At 44.3% G+C, this 19,105-nt stretch overlaps 2 protein-coding genes across 4 annotated transcripts in view; one reads left to right on the forward strand and one right to left on the reverse strand.

Moving 5' to 3' along the window:
- Positions 1-8,076, reverse strand: part of KATNIP (katanin interacting protein) — a 235,219-nt gene extending 227,143 nt beyond the window's left edge. For all 3 annotated transcript variants that reach the window (XR_008847228.1, XM_056536141.1, XM_056536143.1), the window contains exons 1-2: positions 7,919-8,076; positions 3,569-3,624 (exon numbers count right to left, since the gene is read on the reverse strand). Coding sequence is in view for 2 of the 3 variants with exons in the window: in XM_056536141.1 (XP_056392116.1) it covers positions 3,569-3,624; positions 7,919-7,925 (63 nt within the window). In the remaining variant the exon portion in view is untranslated. The remainder of the gene's footprint in view (positions 1-3,568; positions 3,625-7,918) is intronic.
- A 273-nt stretch (positions 8,077-8,349) lies between these two features.
- GTF3C1 (general transcription factor IIIC subunit 1) overlaps positions 8,350-19,105 on the forward strand; it is a 96,625-nt gene continuing 85,869 nt past the window's right edge. Inside the window, exons 1-4 of the mRNA XM_056536140.1 lie at positions 8,350-8,711; positions 14,211-14,399; positions 17,072-17,245; positions 17,570-17,713. Coding sequence (XP_056392115.1) covers positions 8,491-8,711; positions 14,211-14,399; positions 17,072-17,245; positions 17,570-17,713 — 728 coding nt within the window. The 5' untranslated portion in view covers positions 8,350-8,490. The remainder of the gene's footprint in view (positions 8,712-14,210; positions 14,400-17,071; positions 17,246-17,569; positions 17,714-19,105) is intronic.

The raw sequence follows: 19,105 nt of genomic DNA on the forward strand, positions 1-19,105 counted from the left end.
AAATCCGCCCAAACCTATACATGATAGGTATTGCCACGTACAAAATGTCTTGTGCAGTAAAACCATAATGGTATTTATCCTGCATGGTTAATGCCGTAAAAAAAAAAACAAAAAAAAAAAAACAAGAAAAAAAAATGCAAATGTTGGTCCAAAACATGGAATAAAAAGATCAAAAGGTAGCATGAATCACAAAAAATGGTACCAATTAAAAAATACAGCTTGTCCCGCAAAAAATAAGCCCTCACACAATGGCGTTGGATGGAAAATAAAAAAGTTATGGCTGTCAGAATATGACAACACAAAAAAAAGGGGAAAAAAGGATTTTGTTAAGAAAAGGAAAAAGAACATTAGAAAGCTATATAAATTGGGTATAATAATAATCGTACCAACCCACAGAATAAAAAATAATATAATTTTTACCATACAGTGAATGCCATACAAAAAAAAAAACTAAAAAAATGCCAGAAATTTTCACATTTCTCACAATATTTTGAAGATATTCACAAAAAATGCTACATGAATCAACAAAAATGTACCACTAATCTAAAGTACTATATTTCACAAAAAAAAACTAACTCAGAATTGTGTCGCTAAGTAAAAGCGTGTCAGAGGTATTACCACTTAAGAGACACAGGACAGATTTGGATTTGGTCAATAAAGGGGTACTCCACTGGAAAAAAAAAATCTTAAATCAACTGGTGCAAGAAAGTTACACAGATTTGTAAATTACTTCTATTAAAAAAATGTAATCCTTCCAGTAGTTATCAGCTGCTGTTATGATCCACAGGAAGTTGTTTTCTTTTTGATTTTCCTTTCTGCCTGACCACAGTGCTCTCTGCTGACACCTCTGTCCATTTTAGGAACTGTCCAGAGTAGGAGAGGTGTTCTATGGGGATTTGCTCCTACTCTGGACAGTTCCTAAAATGGACAGAGGTGTCAGCAGAGAGCACTGTGGTCAGGCAGAAAGGAAAATCAAAAAGAAAACTTCCTGTGGATCATACCAGCAGCTGATAAATAATGGAAGGATTATGATTTTTTTATAAAAGTAATCTGTTTAACTTTCTGGCACCAGTTGACTTAAGAACATTTTTTTTTTTCCAGTGGAGTACCCCTTTAAGGTAAAAACAGGCGGAGTCCTTAAAGGGGTACTCCCGTGGAAAACTTTTTTTTTTAATCAACTGGTGCCAGAAAGTTAAACAGATTTGTAAATCACTTCTATTAAAAAATCTTAATCCTTTCAGTACTTTTTAGGGGCTGTATACTAAAGAGAAATCCAAATAAGGAATGCATTTCCTCTGATGTCATGACCACAGTGCTCTCTGCTGTCCATTTTAGGAACAGTCCAGAGCAGCATATGTTTGCTATGGGGATTTTCTCCTGCTCTGGACAGTTCCTTAAATGGACAGCAGAGGTCAGCAGAGAGCACTGTGGTCATGACACCAGAGGAAATGCATTTCTTTTTTTGATTTTTCTTTAGTATACAGCCCCTAAAAAGTACTGGAAGGATTAAAAATTTTTAATAGAAGTGATTTACAAATCTGTTTAACTTTCTGGCACCAGTTGATTTAAAGGACATCTGCAGCGTTGCAAACACTTATCCCCTATCCTCAAGATAGGGGATAAGTGTTTGATCGCAGGGGGTCCGAACGCTGGGGCCCCCGGCGATATCCTGTACGGGGCCACGGCTCTCCCGTGCAGGGGGCGTGCCAGCCGCAGCATGACGTTGCGGCCAGCACGCCTCCTCCATACATCTCTATGGGAGAGGCGGGGAGGCAGCATTCGTGCCTCCCCGCATCCCCCATAGGACTGTATGGGGACGGGGAGGAGACAGGGCGTCACCGTCAACCTCTAGGTCGACGCTACGCGCCTTAGCGCTCACCATGAGCGCTTATGGCGGCGCCCCGTTAGGGAGATCGGGTAGGGTCCCAGCGGTCGGACCCCCGCAATCAAACACTTATTCCCTATCCTGTGGATAGGGGATAAGTGTAATGCCGCTGCAGTTGTCCTTTAAAAAAAAAAAAAAAAAACCTTTAAGGTGTTAATGAAAAATTTTATTAAACAAAGAGGGAGACATGATACTTTTAATACTGCACTCGACCATGTCCCAGAGAGCTCAGACCGATCGCAGAATGTTTAGAAAATTAGCTTTGGAATAATCCTGCACTGTATGCTAATGTTCTGTAACTAGTCATCAGTTAAGGCAGCTTCCCAGAACTAGTCACAGTCACATCTACGGCCTACTGAGAAGCCAGAGGGGCCGCGCCATCCACTGCGCATGCTCATAGCTCTGTGAAAAGGCAGTAAATGATGTAGGACATTTACTGGCTTGTCAGGCACATCTCAGTAGGTATGACTGCAGCCATGAGACCGTGACTATTTCTAAGTAGCTGCCAGCCCCGATGACTAGTTATAGGGCATTAGCAAACAACATGGGGCTGATTTAAAGATAATTTTTGAACATTGTAGGATTGGGATGAATTCTCTGTGACACGATCAGACACATTATAAGATATATTAAGTGTTTCTCTTGGTTTAGTAACATTTTGCTGATGATAGGTTCTCTTTAAATCTTATCCATTTTACATGTATTGTAAATGCTGTGGACTTTCTGCTTGAAAAGACAAATCTGCAGCATTTCCCCTGTGTGTGACCCTATCAAATCAATACTGAGGCCACTGGACTTCTAAGCACAGAAAAAGAAGGTAAGGATTTAACTGAATAAAAAGCTATACTGAATATTTTACTGCAAAACAATACATGAATCCGTTCAGTATTTTCTTAAAGCGTTCTCGTCACAACCCACCAAAAAAAAAAAAAAAGTTACTCAGTACCTAATCCTGACCATGTACATCTAATTTTTTATGCCTCTATCACCTATGTTTATTATAAAATCCCTCTTTTAATTAGCTCACAGTGTTAGAAATCCTCTCACTGGAAGGGGGCGTGTCCCTCCCTTGTGGTGGTGGGATGTGATTGGTGTCTGCTCATGCAGCCTTGTCCATGAGTCTTCTCTTGTCTATGACTCATGGACAATCTGATACTGCTGATGGACTGATTAGTGTCCCAGTAGGTACGGGGACCCGTAGTAGTAGGATTTTCAGGAGCCGTTTTCTTTACTATATATTAAAAAAAAAATTTCAAGAACAATATTACAAAAGGTCTTTAACTTTCATCAGCAACAACATAAAGTTGGATCTGACAGTGCCGATTTAAAAGTGTTATTCCCATCTCCTAAAGTCATGGCATATTGATAGAATATGACGTCTTTTTTATGATTGGTGGGCGTTCAACCCTTGAGACCCTCACTAATAATGAGAATTAAATATATGGAGTAACAATGCATAGCTTGGGTTTGTGCGTGCACAGTGAGTGTCCAGGAGCACTGCTATTCAAGAAAAAAAACTGTGACACTGTGCTCCACCTGGGTTGTGTCCTCCTTAGGCTTGTGATTAGTGGGGGTCCCCACCAGGCTTGTGATTAGTGGGGGTCCCCACCAGTCATACAGTGATAGCTTGCCACTTTATGAGATGGGAACACTTCTATAGCAGTGCAGATGATCATTACTTACCACACTGTTTGGCTTGGATTTAAATTGCTTTTTTTTATCATTTCCCATTGATTTACCTGCAATGATAAACAAATATATTACATTATAGTGGGCCTGTCAGTAGAAAAACAGGGGTGTAAATAAGAACATGGCTAGATAGATAGAGTCATCAGGATTCAGGGCATACCATTTTTGTCTCCATAGTCCTTTATAGTGCAAATGAGGGTTAAGTGCCAAGGGTGTTCCCCAGCATGGCAAGTCCAACCCATGTCTTCTTTATTACCATCCTCTGGCCCAATTGCATCTCTCTACCCAGTTTGACTGACAGTCACTATATAAAGAGGACATGGGCTGGAGATATCTGGGCTCTTGACATGCTGGGGAACACCTCTTGGGCATTTTAGCCTAATTTGCATCATAAGAAAATGGCTTCTATTTCAGCATTGGAAAGGACTATGAAGAGGACAGCTAGCTGCCGGGACACCTACTGGTGATAACAATAATGTAATGGAACCTGTCACATGGAAAATGCCAGCAGATTGTTATAGAGCAGGAGGCACTGAGCAGACTGATCTACATCTAAGTGGGAAAAGTTCTCAAATAATGCAATTCATTTCTTTATTCCCGTATTATTTATTTAATCAAATTTCTAGGCTTACGAGCCCAGTGAGTGGTCCCATTCAGTAACCGACAGTTATAAGTTACAGGAAAGGCTGTCCAACACCAAGTAGGACCGCCCATTGGACTCCTAAGCCCAGAATGAGCAGAGATTTAAATAAATAAAATGACAAGCTATACTGAAATCTTTACCTAAAAAAAAAACAACAATATATTACTTAAACTTTAACCCCAAAATACAAAGGAAGACCAGGGCCGAAAAACAGGAAAGCGATATCTGTGCACCGTGGAAGCAGCAGAAAGCGAGTGAAAGTTTGTTATATTTCTTTTAACAGCCCGGGCGGAATGGAAAGACAAAAATAAATAAAAAAAACTGTGGATTGCCCCTTTAATCTGCTCAGCTCGTCCTGCTCTATCACATGATGGCTGCAGACTGGACTGTATTTTCCATGTAACTTTTCACTCCATTATGAATAAAGTTTCACTTGTTTGATTGAAATTCCAAGAAAAAAAAACTGTGCAAGGTCAAAAACCGTATGGTAAAAACTGGATGGAACCGTATGCACATACAGTTCTGTACGGTTCCCATTGACTCCCATGTTAAAAAAAAAAACGTATACGGGTCAATACGGTTTTTCACCTGGACCAAAAACCGTGGTAGGCCACGGTTTTCTGTCCAGAAAAAAAAAAAAAGTTAAAAACCGTGTGGTGGGAAAAACGGAGACAACCGTATGCAATATGGTGCATACGGTTTTGAATGGAAAGTCTATGTCCACGGTTTTCTGTACGGTTGCATACGGTTTTTGGAAAAAAAACTTATCCAAAAACTGTATAGAAAATCGTAGTGTGAACCCAGCCTTAAACTGTTTTTTTTTTTTTAACATGGGAGTCAATGGGAACTGTACAGAACTGTATGTGCGTACGGTTCCATCCGGTTTTCGACTTTGCACAGTTTTTTTTTTCATGGAATTTCAATCAAACAAGTGAAATTTTATTCAAAATGGAGTGAAAAGTGAAAAACGTATACGTTTTTTTCTTAAAAAACATATACAACCGGACATCATTTTTCAAACCGTATACGAGTTAAAATTTGTACACACGTTTTGATACAGTTTAATCAGGTTTTGAGGAATCCGTTTTTAATCAAAAACCTGATACGGGAGCTGTATTGCAAAAAACGTGGTGTGCACGAACCTTAAGGGTGCGTTCCCACAGGGCGTATACGCAGCATATTTGATGCTGCGCAAAATTTACGGCAGCAGCGGGAAATACGGTGCGTATTCCTTGCTCACTATACACACAGGGCTTTCCGGCGGCAGCCCTATGCATGAAGTGAGTTTTGGAGGCGGAGCTGCGCGTCACAGACACGCCGGCACACAGCCCCACCTCCAAAACTCACTACACACATAGGGCTGCCACCGGAAAGCCCTGTGTGTATAGTGAGCAAGGAATACGCAGCGTCAAATATGCTGTGTATACGCCCTGTGGGAACGCACCCAAAATCAGTTTTGCCTCTAAGGCTGCATTTACATCTCGTTTTTGCAATATGTTTCCCGTATCCGGTTTCAGTGTAAAAACCGTATGGAACCGTATTGCAAACCGTATGTATAGACATGTCATTGAAAACCGTATGTATAGAAATGTCATTGAAAACCGTATGCCAAACATAGCATCCGGTTGTGTACGTTTTGCATCTATTACGGTTTTATCCGTTTTTTTCCCGTACACAAAACCGTAGTCTACTAGGGTTTAATGTCCGGGTGAAAAACCGGATACAACCCGTATACTTTTTTTTTTTTAAATTGTGGTCAATGGGAACCGTATGTGCGTACGGTTTCATCCGGTTTGCACAATTCGGTTTTGCAGTTTGCACATGCGCAGTGCACGCCGAAAGTTCTTCCCACAAATAGAACAAGAAAAACTTAATTTAAAGGGGTACTCCGGTGAAAAACTTTTTTTTTTTTTTTAAATCAACTGGTGCCAAAAAGTTAAACAGATTTGTAAATTACTTCTATAAAAAAAATCTTAATCCTTCCTGTACTTATTAGCTGCTGGATACTACATTGTAAATTATTTTCCGTTTGAAACACAGAGCTGTCTGCTGAGATCACGAGCACAGTGATCTCTGCTGACATCTCTGTCCTTTTTAGGAACTGTCCAGAGTAAAAGGAAATCCCCATAGCAAACATATGCTGTTCTGGACAGTTCACAAAATGGACAGAGATGTCAGCAGAGAGCACTGTGTTCATGATGTCAGCAGAGAGCACTGTGGTCATGATGTCAGCAGAGAGCTCTGTGTTTCAAAAAGTAGAGAATTTCCGCTGTAGTATTCAGCAGCTAATAAGTACAGGAAGGATTAAGATTTTTTTAATAGAAGTAATTTACAAATCTGTTTAACTTTCTGGCACCAGTTGATTTTAAAAAAAAATTTAAAAAATTAAAAAGTTTTTCACCGGAGTACCCCTTTAATTAAGGAAAAACATAAAACCCTATGCGTTTTTTTTCTTCCAAAAAACGTATTAAACCGTATGCAACTGGACATCCGTTTTCAAACCGTATATGGTTTAAAACGGTACAGAGATATATACTATTGTATACGGTTCGGTCCGGTTTTGAGAAATACATTTTTTTTGCAAAAAAACTGATACGGGAACCATATTGCAAAAATGAGATGTGAATGCAGCCTTAGGCTGGGTCCACACTACGTTTTGTCCCATACGGGAGCGCATACGGCAGGGGGGAGCTAAAAGCTCGCGCTCCCGTATGTCACCGTATGCGCTCCCGTATGCCATTCATTTCAATGAGCCGACCGGAGTGAAACGTTCGGTCCAGTCGGCTCATTTTTGCGCCGTATGCGCTTTTACAACCGGACCTAAAACCGTGGTTGACCACAGTTTTAGGTCCGGTTGTAAAAGCGCATACGGCGCAAAAATGAGCCGACCGGACCGAACGTTTCACTCCGGTCGGCTCATTGATATGAATGGCATACGGGAGCGCATACGGTGACATACGGGAGCGCGAGCTTTTAGCTCCCCCCTGCCGTATGCGCTGCCGTATGGGACAAAACGTAGTGTGGACCCAGCCTTAATATGGTTTTGTCCGTTTTCTTTACCCGTACCCAAAACCGTAGTCTACCACAGTTTTTGGTCTGGATAAAAAAACGCATACGTTTGCACAGTTTTTTTTCTCTTAAAATTACAATCAAACAAGTGAAACTTTATTCAAAATGGGAGTAAAAAGTTAAAAACGTATACCTTTTTTTCTTAAAAAAACGGATGCAAACCGACATCATTTTCGGGTTTAAATTTGTACACACATTTTGATACAGTTTAGTCCGATTTTGACCTAATTCGGAAGCTGTATTGCAAAAACGCGGTGTGCACGCAGCCTTACTCTCAGAACATCATCTTCATCTAGATCAGTGTTATCCAGTTTGCCTCAAGCTGCTGTAAAACTACAACTCCCAGCATGCCTAGGCATGCTGGGAGTTGTAGTTTTGCACCAGTTAGCGGCAAACTTCTGGAAAACACTGCTGCAGATACTGCAGGAATCATCACAGATACTAGAAAAGTTCAGTAAGATCCAAGGAATGACAGCAGCAGCCATGAGATCCCCTGCACTGGGAGGAAGATGTCTATGTATTTCCTGACACTTTGAAAGATTTCCCAAACATTTCCTGACAGTTTGTTATGCTGCCCCGAGCCCCCCAGGTGAGAGATGGAAGTGCAGGTCCCACTATCGCCCAACACTTACTGTGCATGATACAGAGTTCAGCCCGGGTCGGTACCGCACATCAAATCCGAAATATTTGTGCCCAAATGTTTTCTCCGGTTACCTAGCTGCAAACAGCCAATAAGGTGCGAGCATCACCGCAGCCAATTACAGCTGCCGAGCCCAAGAAACGACGGAGAGTACAACAGCCAATAAGCGTGAGGCTCTCCGCACCACAGCCAATCACGGAGTGGCCCTCCTCACAACAGCCAATCAGCGTGCGGCCTTCCTCACAACAGCCAATGGTCGCTCAGACGTTCGTCACTTCCAAACATAGAGGTTGCCTTAGATGAGCTTTCTACGCTCTACGTCATCCGCCATGATTGTGGAGCCCAGCTAATATTGGATTGCGTATCATTATCGTCGGCAAAATGGCCCCTAAATGTGCGGACAATAATAATAAAGCTATGCACTGCGGCCTCTACTGACATAACCGTGTCTATCAGTTAGGCGAATAGTTGACCAATGAGAGGGGAAGCACAGGGGTTTCTTCAGCCGGCTGGATAGTAGCTCAGGAGCCTCTCACATGTATCCTGCCGGTGACTGACAGAGCCATGGAGGTGCTGGAGGCTGTGCTGGATGAGGTGGCCCTGGAAGGCCTGGACGGGGTCACCATCCCGGCTCTGTGGCTGCGGCTCCAGACTCGGGTTCCTCATTTCCCCCTCTCACTTGATGTTGCCACTAAGCAGTTAATATGGCAGTCACTTGTGCGGCATCCTGAGCTGCAGTTCTTCGAGCTTCCCACAGAGAGGCGCCCTTTAGTGATCAGTGACAGGTCAGTCTGATAAACGTTTTCCTGTATGTCACACACATTGGGAGATTTTTCCAAACCTGCGCAGTAAAAAAAAAAAAAGTTGACCAGTTGCCCATAGCAACCTACCACATTGCTTCTTAAAGGGGTTCTCCGCCCCTAGACATATTATCCCCTGTCCAAAAAATAGGGGATAAGATGTCTGATCACTGGAGTCCCGCAGCTAGGACCCCCGCGATCTCTGTGCAGCGTCTGGCGTTCATTTAGATGGCTGGGTGCAGACGGTGTGGGTCATGATGTCATGGCCATGCCCTCGTGACGGCACACCACACCCCCTCAATGCAAGTCTATGGGAGGGGGTGTGGTGGTCACTGCCATGCCCTCATGATGTCACACCACACCCCCTCAATGCAAGTCTATGGGTGGGGGGCGTGGTGGTCATGGCCATGCCCTCATGACATCACACCACACCCCCTCAATGCAAGTCTATGGGTGGGGGGCGTGGTGGTCATGGCCATGCCCTCGTGATATCACACCACACCCCCTCAATTCAAGTCTATGGGTGGGGGGGGGGGCGTGGTGGTCATGGCCATGCCCTCGTGATGTCACACCTCCTTAATGCAAGTCTTTGGGTGGGGGGGAGTGGTGGTCATGGCCATGCCCTCGTGATGTCACACCACACCCCCTCAATGCAAGTCTATGGGTGGGGGGCGTGGTGGTCATGGCCATGCCCTCATGACGTCACACCACACCCCCTCAATGCAAGTCTATGGGTGCGGGGCGTGGTGGTCATGGCCATGCCCTCGTGATATCACACCACACCCCCTCAATTCAAGTCTATGGGTGGGGGGGGGGCGTGGTGGTCATGGCCATGCCCTCGTGATGTCACACCTCCTTAATGCAAGTCTTTGGGTGGGGGGGAGTGGTGGTCATGGCCATGCCCTCGTGATGTCACACCACACCCCCTCAATGCAAGTCTATGGGAGGGGGTGTGGTGGTCACTGCCATGCCCTCATGACGTCACACCACACCCCCTCAATGCAAGTCTATGGGAGGGGACGTGGTGGTCATGGCCATGCCCTCATGACGTCACACCACACCCCCTCAATGCAAGTCTATGGGTGCGGGGCGTGGTGGTCATGGCCATGCCCTCATGACGTCACACCACACCCCCTCAATGCAAGTCTATGGGTGGGGGGCGTGGTGGTCATGGCCATGCCCTCGTGATATCACACCACACCCCCTCAATGCAAGTCTATGGGTGGGGGGCGTGGTGGTCATGGCCATGCCCTCGTGATATCACACCTCCTTAATGCAAGTCTTTGGGTGGGGGGGAGTGGTGGTCATGGCCATGCCCTCGTGATGTCACACCACACCCCCTCAATGCAAGTCTATGGGAGGGGGTGTGGTGGTCACTGCCATGCCCTCATGACGTCACACCACACCCCCTCAATGCAAGTCTATGGGTGGGGGGCGTGGTGGTCATGGCCATGCCCTCATGACGTCACACCACACCCCCTCAATGCAAGTCTATGGGTGCGGGGCGTGGTGGTCATGGCCATGCCCTCATGACGTCACACCACACCCCCTCAATGCAAGTCTATGGGTGGGGGGCGTGGTGGTCATGGCCATGCCCTCGTGATATCACACCTCCTTAATGCAAGTCTTTGGGTGGGGGGGAGTGGTGGTCATGGCCATGCCCTCGTGATGTCACACCACACCCCCTCAATGCAAGTCTATGGGTGGGTGGGGGGGGGGGGGGCGTAGCCATCTAGACCTGTCCCGTTCTTCTCCCGTCAAAAAAAAAAAAAAACAATAACGGATGCAAATGGATGACATTACAGGCTCATCTGTTTTCCATAGACTTCAATGTTAAATTTACTGCATGCACCGTCTTTTCTCCTGTAAAAAAAACAAAAATGAGCGCAGACAGGTTTAAACGGGTGATATGTGAGGAACGTGTGTCATCTACTTGTAGACAGCACAACCTTCCTTCAATTCTGTGAGAGCGCTGATGATGCCCGGGCTGTACTTTGGTCTTTTCGGCGGTCCCATAGCAATGAATGGAGCGTGTGGCGTCTGCAGCGCGTGCTCCTCACTTTGCACCGGGTCCCTTCCCAGTAATCATAGGGCTCAGTCTCGGACCTCCCCGCGATCAGCTACTTATCCTCTATCCACACGAAGTGTTTATTTTTGATGTTGCCTATCACTGGCTGGGGCGGAACATCGCTGCGGCCGGTGATAGGCTGACTGCTGTCTGATGTTCCCGTCCCAAAGAAGCAGATGAGGCCAGTACCGGACCAGCGGGAGGTGAGTTAAAATTTATTTTGTTTATTTTTTGCAGCCCGGGCATAGGGATACCGCACAGTATAGAGCAGTGGTCTTCAATCTGCGGACCTCCAGATGTTGCAAAACTACAACTCCCAGCATGCCCGGACAGCCGTAGCTGCCGTGGCTGTCCGGGCATGCTGAGAGTTGTAGTTTTGCAACATCTGGAGGTCTGCAGGTTGAAGACCACTGCTATAGAGTGTCAGCGCCAGCGGCCGCAACAAACAGGAGGACGAGGAGGGCAGCGCTTGCGGGTGACGTGAGTATTTACCCCGATGGAGACAGCGCTGGGCTGATAATTAATTGGGGGGGGGGGGGGGGGCAGAACAGAGCTCGCAGGTGACATATGATTAGTTCCCCGATGGGGACAGCGCAGCGCTGGGTTGATAATTAATTTATTCCCGAGGGGGAGGGGCCAAATTCATATCGTGCAGCACAAAAATTTTGGCATTCGGTATGAACCGGTATACCGCCCAACCCTACCTGTCACTAGTATAAACTTTTACCATCCTGTCTACTACTGTAATACAAGCCCCTTTTTAATATGTGGTTATAAATGTTTTTTTATTTAGTTTGTTTAAACAAATTACATTATGATAGTTTCCTCTAGGGGTGGTCTTCTGAGCTGAACACCAATGTGCCCAGATTTTGGAGGAGACTGGGTACCAGTCATAAGGTGCTGGTACCCAATGAAGGAAATAGAAGCTGTACAGTGGTCATTAGCCTCAAGCATGACGATGAAATGGGCAGGAGCGGTCTGTGAGTGCGGGGAGGAGGGAAGCATAGCCCTCGGCATATACACCTGATCACACTGACATACAGTCTTGGGGGTTTTCCAGATTTTTGTGTTGATGACGGGTACACTTTAAGCCCTCCCCAGCTTGCAGCAATCTCCATCCAGCTTGACTTCTAATGGGACTGTCTAGTGAAGCTATGTGACATGTTGTGCTGTCTCCCTGGGGATTTTTACATGTAAGTCCTTGTGACCTATCAAAAGGACAAGGACTCTGTAAAGTACCCCTGTTACATTGAATATGCAGTTCACTCTGCAGACATCATGTTATAGAATAGGAGGAGCTGATCAGACTCACATAGTATTGTAGGAAAAGTTGTGATTGACCACTTTCTCTATAAGGCTGCATGCACACCATGTTTTTGCAATACACTTCCCGTATCAGGTTTTTGATGAAAAACGCATTCCTCAAAACCGGACTAAACTGTATCAAAACGTGTGGACAAATTTTAACCCGTATACTGTTTGTAAAATGATGTCCGGTTGCATCTGTTTTTTAAGAAAAAAAAGTATAAGTTTTTAACTTTTCACTCCATTTTGAATAAAGTTTCACTTGTTTAATTGAAACTCCAAGAAAAAAAACTGTGCAAAGTCAGAAACCGTATGGTGAAAACCTGATGGAACCGTACGCACATACAGTTCTGTACGGTTCCCATTTCAAGGGAGAAAACTAGGAAGATGGGAGCTGAAGTCGCGCTGTCATGAACGAATCCAGAATGTAAGGTAAAGATGCTTTATTCTTAAAACACACGCAACGCGTTTCAAAACAACGCATTGCGTGTATTTTAAGAATAAAGCATCTTTACCTTACATCCTGTATTCGTTCATGACAGAGCGACCTCATCTTCCTAGTTTTCTCCCTTGCATATTATCACGTCCGCGAGTCGGCGTGGGAAGACGCTGCAGTCTTTTGTGCATACAGCTTGAGAGCGTTGTCCTCCCTAGCACAACCGAACCAGGGGAGCGAGTTTTCTCTAAAAATACTCCTTCACCGTTGGTTCACACTGATTCCACACAGTTAGCGCTCCGTGTTTCTTTAATTTTGTACGGTTCCCATTGACTCCCATGTTTAAAAAAAAAAAAATAAAAATATGTATATGGTTTAATACGGTTTTTCACCTGGACCAAAAAACTTAGTAGACTACGGTTTTGGGTACAGGTACAAAACCGGACAAAACCGTATGTGATGCCAAACGGACTAAACCGGATGATGCATTTGACATACGGTTTACAAGTTTTCTATACAGTTCCATACGGTTTTTAACTTGGAACTGTATAGCAAAAAGGTGGTGTGCATGCACCTTAACGGTTGTCTTCAAACTGGGGACCTCCAGCTGTTGCGACACTACAACTCCCAGCATGCCTAGACAGCCGTTGTATTGATGTCACTCATAACTTATTAGTTTGTGTCCACAAAAATGGGGCCTGGCCTCTTCTTTACCAAGTGTCCTCTGACACTTTCCTTCTTAAAGTGTACCGGTCATATCACAGAAAAAGTAATTCTTATATATGTTACTCACTAGGTCATACAGATGCTTTACACATTTTATATGTCTAGCTTCTGTATTTGCCTTCCATAATCCCTCCATTCTGCAGCTCGCTCATTCTGACATCCACTGCTCAGGAAGGGGCAGGTCCCTGACAAGCACTGAGACCACCCTCACTCACAATGCAACCACTTTCTCCCTGTTTTGCTATGCTTGGTTTCATCATCCTATCACTACAGGATTTTCTGTATCCTCTCCTCTCCAGGCTAAATGCTGCAGTCTGATAGGACAGGGGTGAGCACAGAGAAGTGCTAGTCTCACTCTCACTTACTGGACTTTGTTCCAGCCTGTGCCTCAGCTTGGACAAAGATGATGATGCAGCCAGACAGGACTATGTTCTGGATGGAATGGGGACCCCTAGTGGTCTTTTAATAAGCCATGATTTTTATACGAAGGAAATAAGATTTTTTTTTAATGAAGTATATTAGAAAGGTTAATGTTTTACCAAGATGTAAATCATATAAAAAGTTTGTGATTCTGAGAGTTCCCATTTAAAAAAAAATGCCCTTCACTACTTTCACTTCTGTCCCTTCAAGATTTAACAACTTAGTGAAAGAGAAGTGCTGCAGCAGCCTACAGTAACCAATCAGATGGCACTTAGGAAAAGGGAAGCCTCAACCTGATTGGTTGTCATGGACAATTGCTCAATTTTTTTTTACTTTGCACCAGAGTTGTGAACATAATTGTATTGGCCATAACACTTTACTATGGAGTCTGAAATCTGCCGCAGCACATACAAACACCTACCTGCCCATTTTCTCTGTGTATATCGTGTCTTCCTTCTTTTCACATCGATATAAGATCTCAGCAGTCTGTGTCTATGAAGATGTCATTAATGTTAGTTCTTTCTTCCAGGTATGAGGAGCAAGATCTAGGTCCCCATAGAGTTAAAGGAGGATCATCTTCTGAAGACATATATCCATTTCACATTGTTGCTGACAATAAACATGGCCTTCAGGGCTCATGCCAGTATTTTAAGGAGCGAATATTAGTAACTGAACTTATACAGGCTGAGTCTATTACATGTGAAGGAGCTATGGACAGGTGAGTATCCTATCATAAAAATGGCGTTTCATCCACTTAGTCCTCAAATATAGTAGATACTAAGGCAGTGCATTTGGCTTTGATGGTGACAATAAAATGTATATTAGGTCATTGGTAACAAAAATCCCCTCCGACATTGTCCTAATCACCACCCTTTCCAGTGTGTTTCATTTCAATGTATCTGATCCAGACAAGATAGCAGAGTCTTTTTTCACTACTTGCCGTTCTTTTATTGAGCAATACCTGTCCGTAGCAGATGGCCTACATCTAATGAAACCATGTGCACTAATTTACAGGGGTACTCCGCACCGAGACATCTTATCTCATATCCACTGGGGATCTCCCTGCTGCACACGGCGTTTGTTTAGAGCGTTCGGGTGGAGCGCCGCAGGCTCCTGATGTCACGGCCGCGCCCCGCTCGTGACATCACGGCCACGCACCCTCAATGCAAGTCTATGGGAGGGGGCGTGACGCCCCCTCCCATAGACTTGCATTGCGGGTGCTTGAACGTGACGTCACGAGTAGAACGTGACGTCACAAGATTCTGCCCTGCATCGGCAGTCATCCAGCACGGAGTGAAGTTTGCTCCTTGCACGGGATGTCTGTGGTGCCGCAGCCAAGATCGTGGGGGTACCGTTGCTGGAGGGGATAAAATTAAAGACTTAAGCTAAGTTCACAAGGTGGAATTTCTGTGCAGAAACTGGCTGAAAAATTAATCTTGGAAATCCCTTTGCAGCAGAGTCCTATTGTTTTCAATGGGATTCTGCTGCACCATGCACACTGCGGAATTTCCATGACAGAAACATACGCAAAAATGTCAAATTCTTCCTCTGCTGAAAGAATTGGCATGTCAATTCTCCTAGCAGAATCTGCTCGGAAATGCATTGTCGTCTATAGAGACGGTGTATTTCTGAGCGGTCCTAATGAAAGCATGTTCTGCCGACAAGTACTGCCTGCACAATGTCCACTTGGCAGTTTTCTGGGCAGACATTCTGCTGTTGATCATAGCTTTAGAAGGATCACTGGGAGTCTTCTAAACCACCTAAGGACTCAGGGCATACCTGTACTGCTATCAGCAGCCAGGGCACAGGGTTAATTCCGGGCATCACCGATTGGGCCGATGCCCGGCATTAACCCTTTAGATGCCGCAATCAAAGTTGATCACGACATCTAAAATGAAAGTGTAAGAATCTCAGCGACTCAGCAGAGCTAATCGGGACTATCGCGACGAAATCAGAGGACTGTGAGAGGGCACTTAGCTGGCTCGTCATCGTCCGCAAAATTGACATGCTGTCCGCGTGTTTATGGTAGGGGGTGTGGCGGCCATCATGCCCCCTACCATAGATATGGATGGAGGGGTGTGGCGTTATGTCACATCTCCAGTCCCAGAAAGAAAGAAAGCTTTCCGAAACTGGAGACGCAGCCTCGCATAGAATGCGGGTGCTGCATGGAGATCACTGGGGGTCCAGACGGGCCCCCGCAACCAGACATCTTATCCTTTGGATAGGGGATAAGATGTCTTTGCCTGGATAACCCCTTTTTAAAAAAAAATGAAAGGGGGGGGGGAAGGGAAAATGGTGACAAGATTAGACTTTTAAGGTGGATTTGTCATTTCAAAAGATTTTTATAAACCTGCCTGGTTTTGTTACATTTATCCTTCAGAGTGGTGACAAGGTTTTTTGGGGCTGTCAGTGTTATTGAGCCCGAGAGTCCCCTCCATGGGGCTTCACTTCATTTGATTTCAGGGAGTGGGGCCAGGGCTGGGCTGTTTGACAGCAGTACACACAGGCACTTCTTTCTTTACTTCTCTAGCCTTCTTCCGCAGGCAAACTCGCTCAACTTACAGGTACACAGCCCAAGCTTTCTTAGGCTGTCTCACCCCTGTCCTGCAGTATATGCTGAACCCCACCTTCACTTCATATGTTTTGCCCTGGTTCTCTGATACTAGAGACTATTTGTCCTCTATGACAGGCAGTGGACAGCAGATTGCCGAGAAGTGAGACATCTAGTGGCCAAGCTTTTATAGTAGTCATTTATTGACGATAAAGTGATTTACAAATATTTTAGGAATCACACAGGCTATGAAATGTAGGGAAGTAGTTTAAAATTACATTATTTGTTTAATTGAGAGTTGTGGCTCTTAAAAGGCGAGAAAAATAAAAACTCAAAAATTAAAATTCACTTTGTCCTCAAAGCATTAAAGAAGCACCCCAGATTGTGTGTTTTGCCCATATCATACACACTCACCATCCCTAGCCTTACAGCACCTTCTGTTTAATTCCAGCACAGCCGACTCCATGACCTTATTTAGTGTAACTGGGTCTTGTGAGGAAGTGGTCTGTCTTGGGTCAGCTGACTTCATGTGAACTTTAGGAAAACATCATTACATATCAGATCTCTTCTGGCTACTCGCAATCCCCACCCAGCTCTATCTGTATATTGCTGCTGTCTCTATGGGACATGATATATAGTATACACCTCCCCTGAGACTGTATTAACCCAGCTTTTCCCATACTTGGCTAGTTTTGTAGCTCCAGCCCTTACAGAGTATATGCTCTTTACTTACTAGAACTGATTGCTTTATCTGCTGTTCTGCATCATATCTGTGCCCCCCGTTCTTGCTGTTTCATACTGCTTACTTACAGTCTTCTGTCTACAATTCTTCTTTTTAGATGGCGAGAAAAGCTTGTGATTGTTGGCTCCCAGATCCTACGCTATCGGGCTCTGATTGGATGGGATGGTGACCCTTCCTTAAAGCTGCCAGACTATTCCTACTGTGTTCTTGAGAAAGTCGGAAGATCACGATGGCAAGGAGAAATTCAGAAGGACCTGCAGGGTATATACAAGTATGTATCCGCTTTTGTACTGGAATATTGGAGATTTATAGGGTACTTCTCTGGTGATGTGTGATCCCTGTTTTGTTCTAGTGATCGGACAGGGTCTTAACATTCCGACCCCACTGATCAAAGCTTTTGCTATGGCTCTATGATATCACAGTTTTTTGGGAAATGTGCTCATTTAAACCAGGATCCTGTATGCTACAGTTTTTTGCACCTACATTATTGTATGTCTGCTTTGGCGTTTATTAACCATTTTATTTAGACACCGTGTAAAGTAGATTGGAATACTTACCGAATATAGTATATTATTTACTTTCTTATACATTTTAGAATGGATGCGAGAAAGATCCATTACCTTCGACGTGTGCTGGACAAGAATGGCCTCATCACAATGCAGACCTATGTAGTAAAGCTACCGAATGGAACTCAGCAGCATTCACTTCTTCTGTTGTTAAAGCGATTTCATGTAGACAGGTATGTTCATTGCTTTTTCTTTTTTACAAACATTGTGTTGGAGCTTGGGATATGCAATGTTATAGTCATGGTAGCAACTTTTATTTTATGGAACTCATTACAACAACGTTCGGCATAGTAGACTATTAATTTCAACAAGGGCTGTTTAAAGTGTTACTGTAATTTGTATAAACATTTGACATGTTTTCAGAGATGTCAAAAGAATATATTGCACTGCGTCTCAGTCCTGAGACCAGCTGCATTCATGAGTTATAGCCACTTCCCTCCCCGGCTGGCTGCTCGGATCCAACTCATGCACATAGACTATAATGGAGCTCTTGAGTTGGATCTGGCAGCCAGCCATGGAGTAAAGCCAGCTATAAGTCACGATTGCAGCGGGTCTCAGGACTGCATGGCGTCAGTTGTCATGAATGAGGTTTACTATTTAAATACTTTTTATAGATAATAATAGTAATTTCCATTTACCAATAGCTGCTTATAACCAGGGATTTCTGCAGCCTGATCCCCAGTAATCAGATCATATAGATTTGTAACACAGTGACCAAGCTGTAAATCTGTTTGTATTTTTATTTTATTTTTTTATTTTGCCAGTTTTTGTTTGCCAAAAATAAAAAATTTCAATACAAAAAGAGCAAGAAGCCTGGCACTTGTATGTATGAAGATCGATGGATGAAAGTGCTCCCGCTTTTTTCTCTTTCCTTATATGAAAAATAAAAAATGCATGCACTTTTTACATTTAGCCTGCTTTAATGTTGCAGTCATGTTCAATTTAACCTGTTTACATACTTATGTGACACAAAGCTTTATGAATGTTATTAACAGACATCTGCTTCGTGCACTGGGGGCTTTCCTAAGCCGCTGTACATTGACATCCAGACAGCATCTTGCTATTAATACCTTCTTCCCTTTGCTGAGCTTTCTTTTCAGCAGAATGGAGCTCCCTTCTGCAGAGGCTTAGCACAGGGGAGGAGGCTTTAATAAGATGCCGCCCGGATGTCACCATGCACTGGGGGATCGGAAATGGCCCCCCCGTGCACCAAGCAGGTAATTTGCATGTTCCGGGATTGAGGCAGAACAGAGTCATGGAGCAGTAATCGGTAAGTATCATTGTCGTCATCCGCACTACAATCCTGTGCACCGGGTTAGTGCTGGTGATACTGATGACAGATTCTCTTTACTGACTGGATCAGACCATCCCAAAAAATTGTATAAGGTGGTACTGCAGGGGTTAATAGCTAGCAAAAGTGTTCCAAGAAAGGACAACTGATGACTGACCAACGATCGTGGGGAATAAGAGCTGGCCTGTGTATGATCCCAGAGAAGCACTACTGTAGTACCAACTAGGGCTGGGCGGTACACCGGTTCATACCAAATACCGAAATTTTTGGGCTG

This window comes from Hyla sarda, chromosome 8 (genome assembly GCF_029499605.1).
Source record: "Hyla sarda isolate aHylSar1 chromosome 8, aHylSar1.hap1, whole genome shotgun sequence".
In the NCBI taxonomy this organism is placed as follows: domain Eukaryota; kingdom Metazoa; phylum Chordata; class Amphibia; order Anura; family Hylidae; genus Hyla; species Hyla sarda.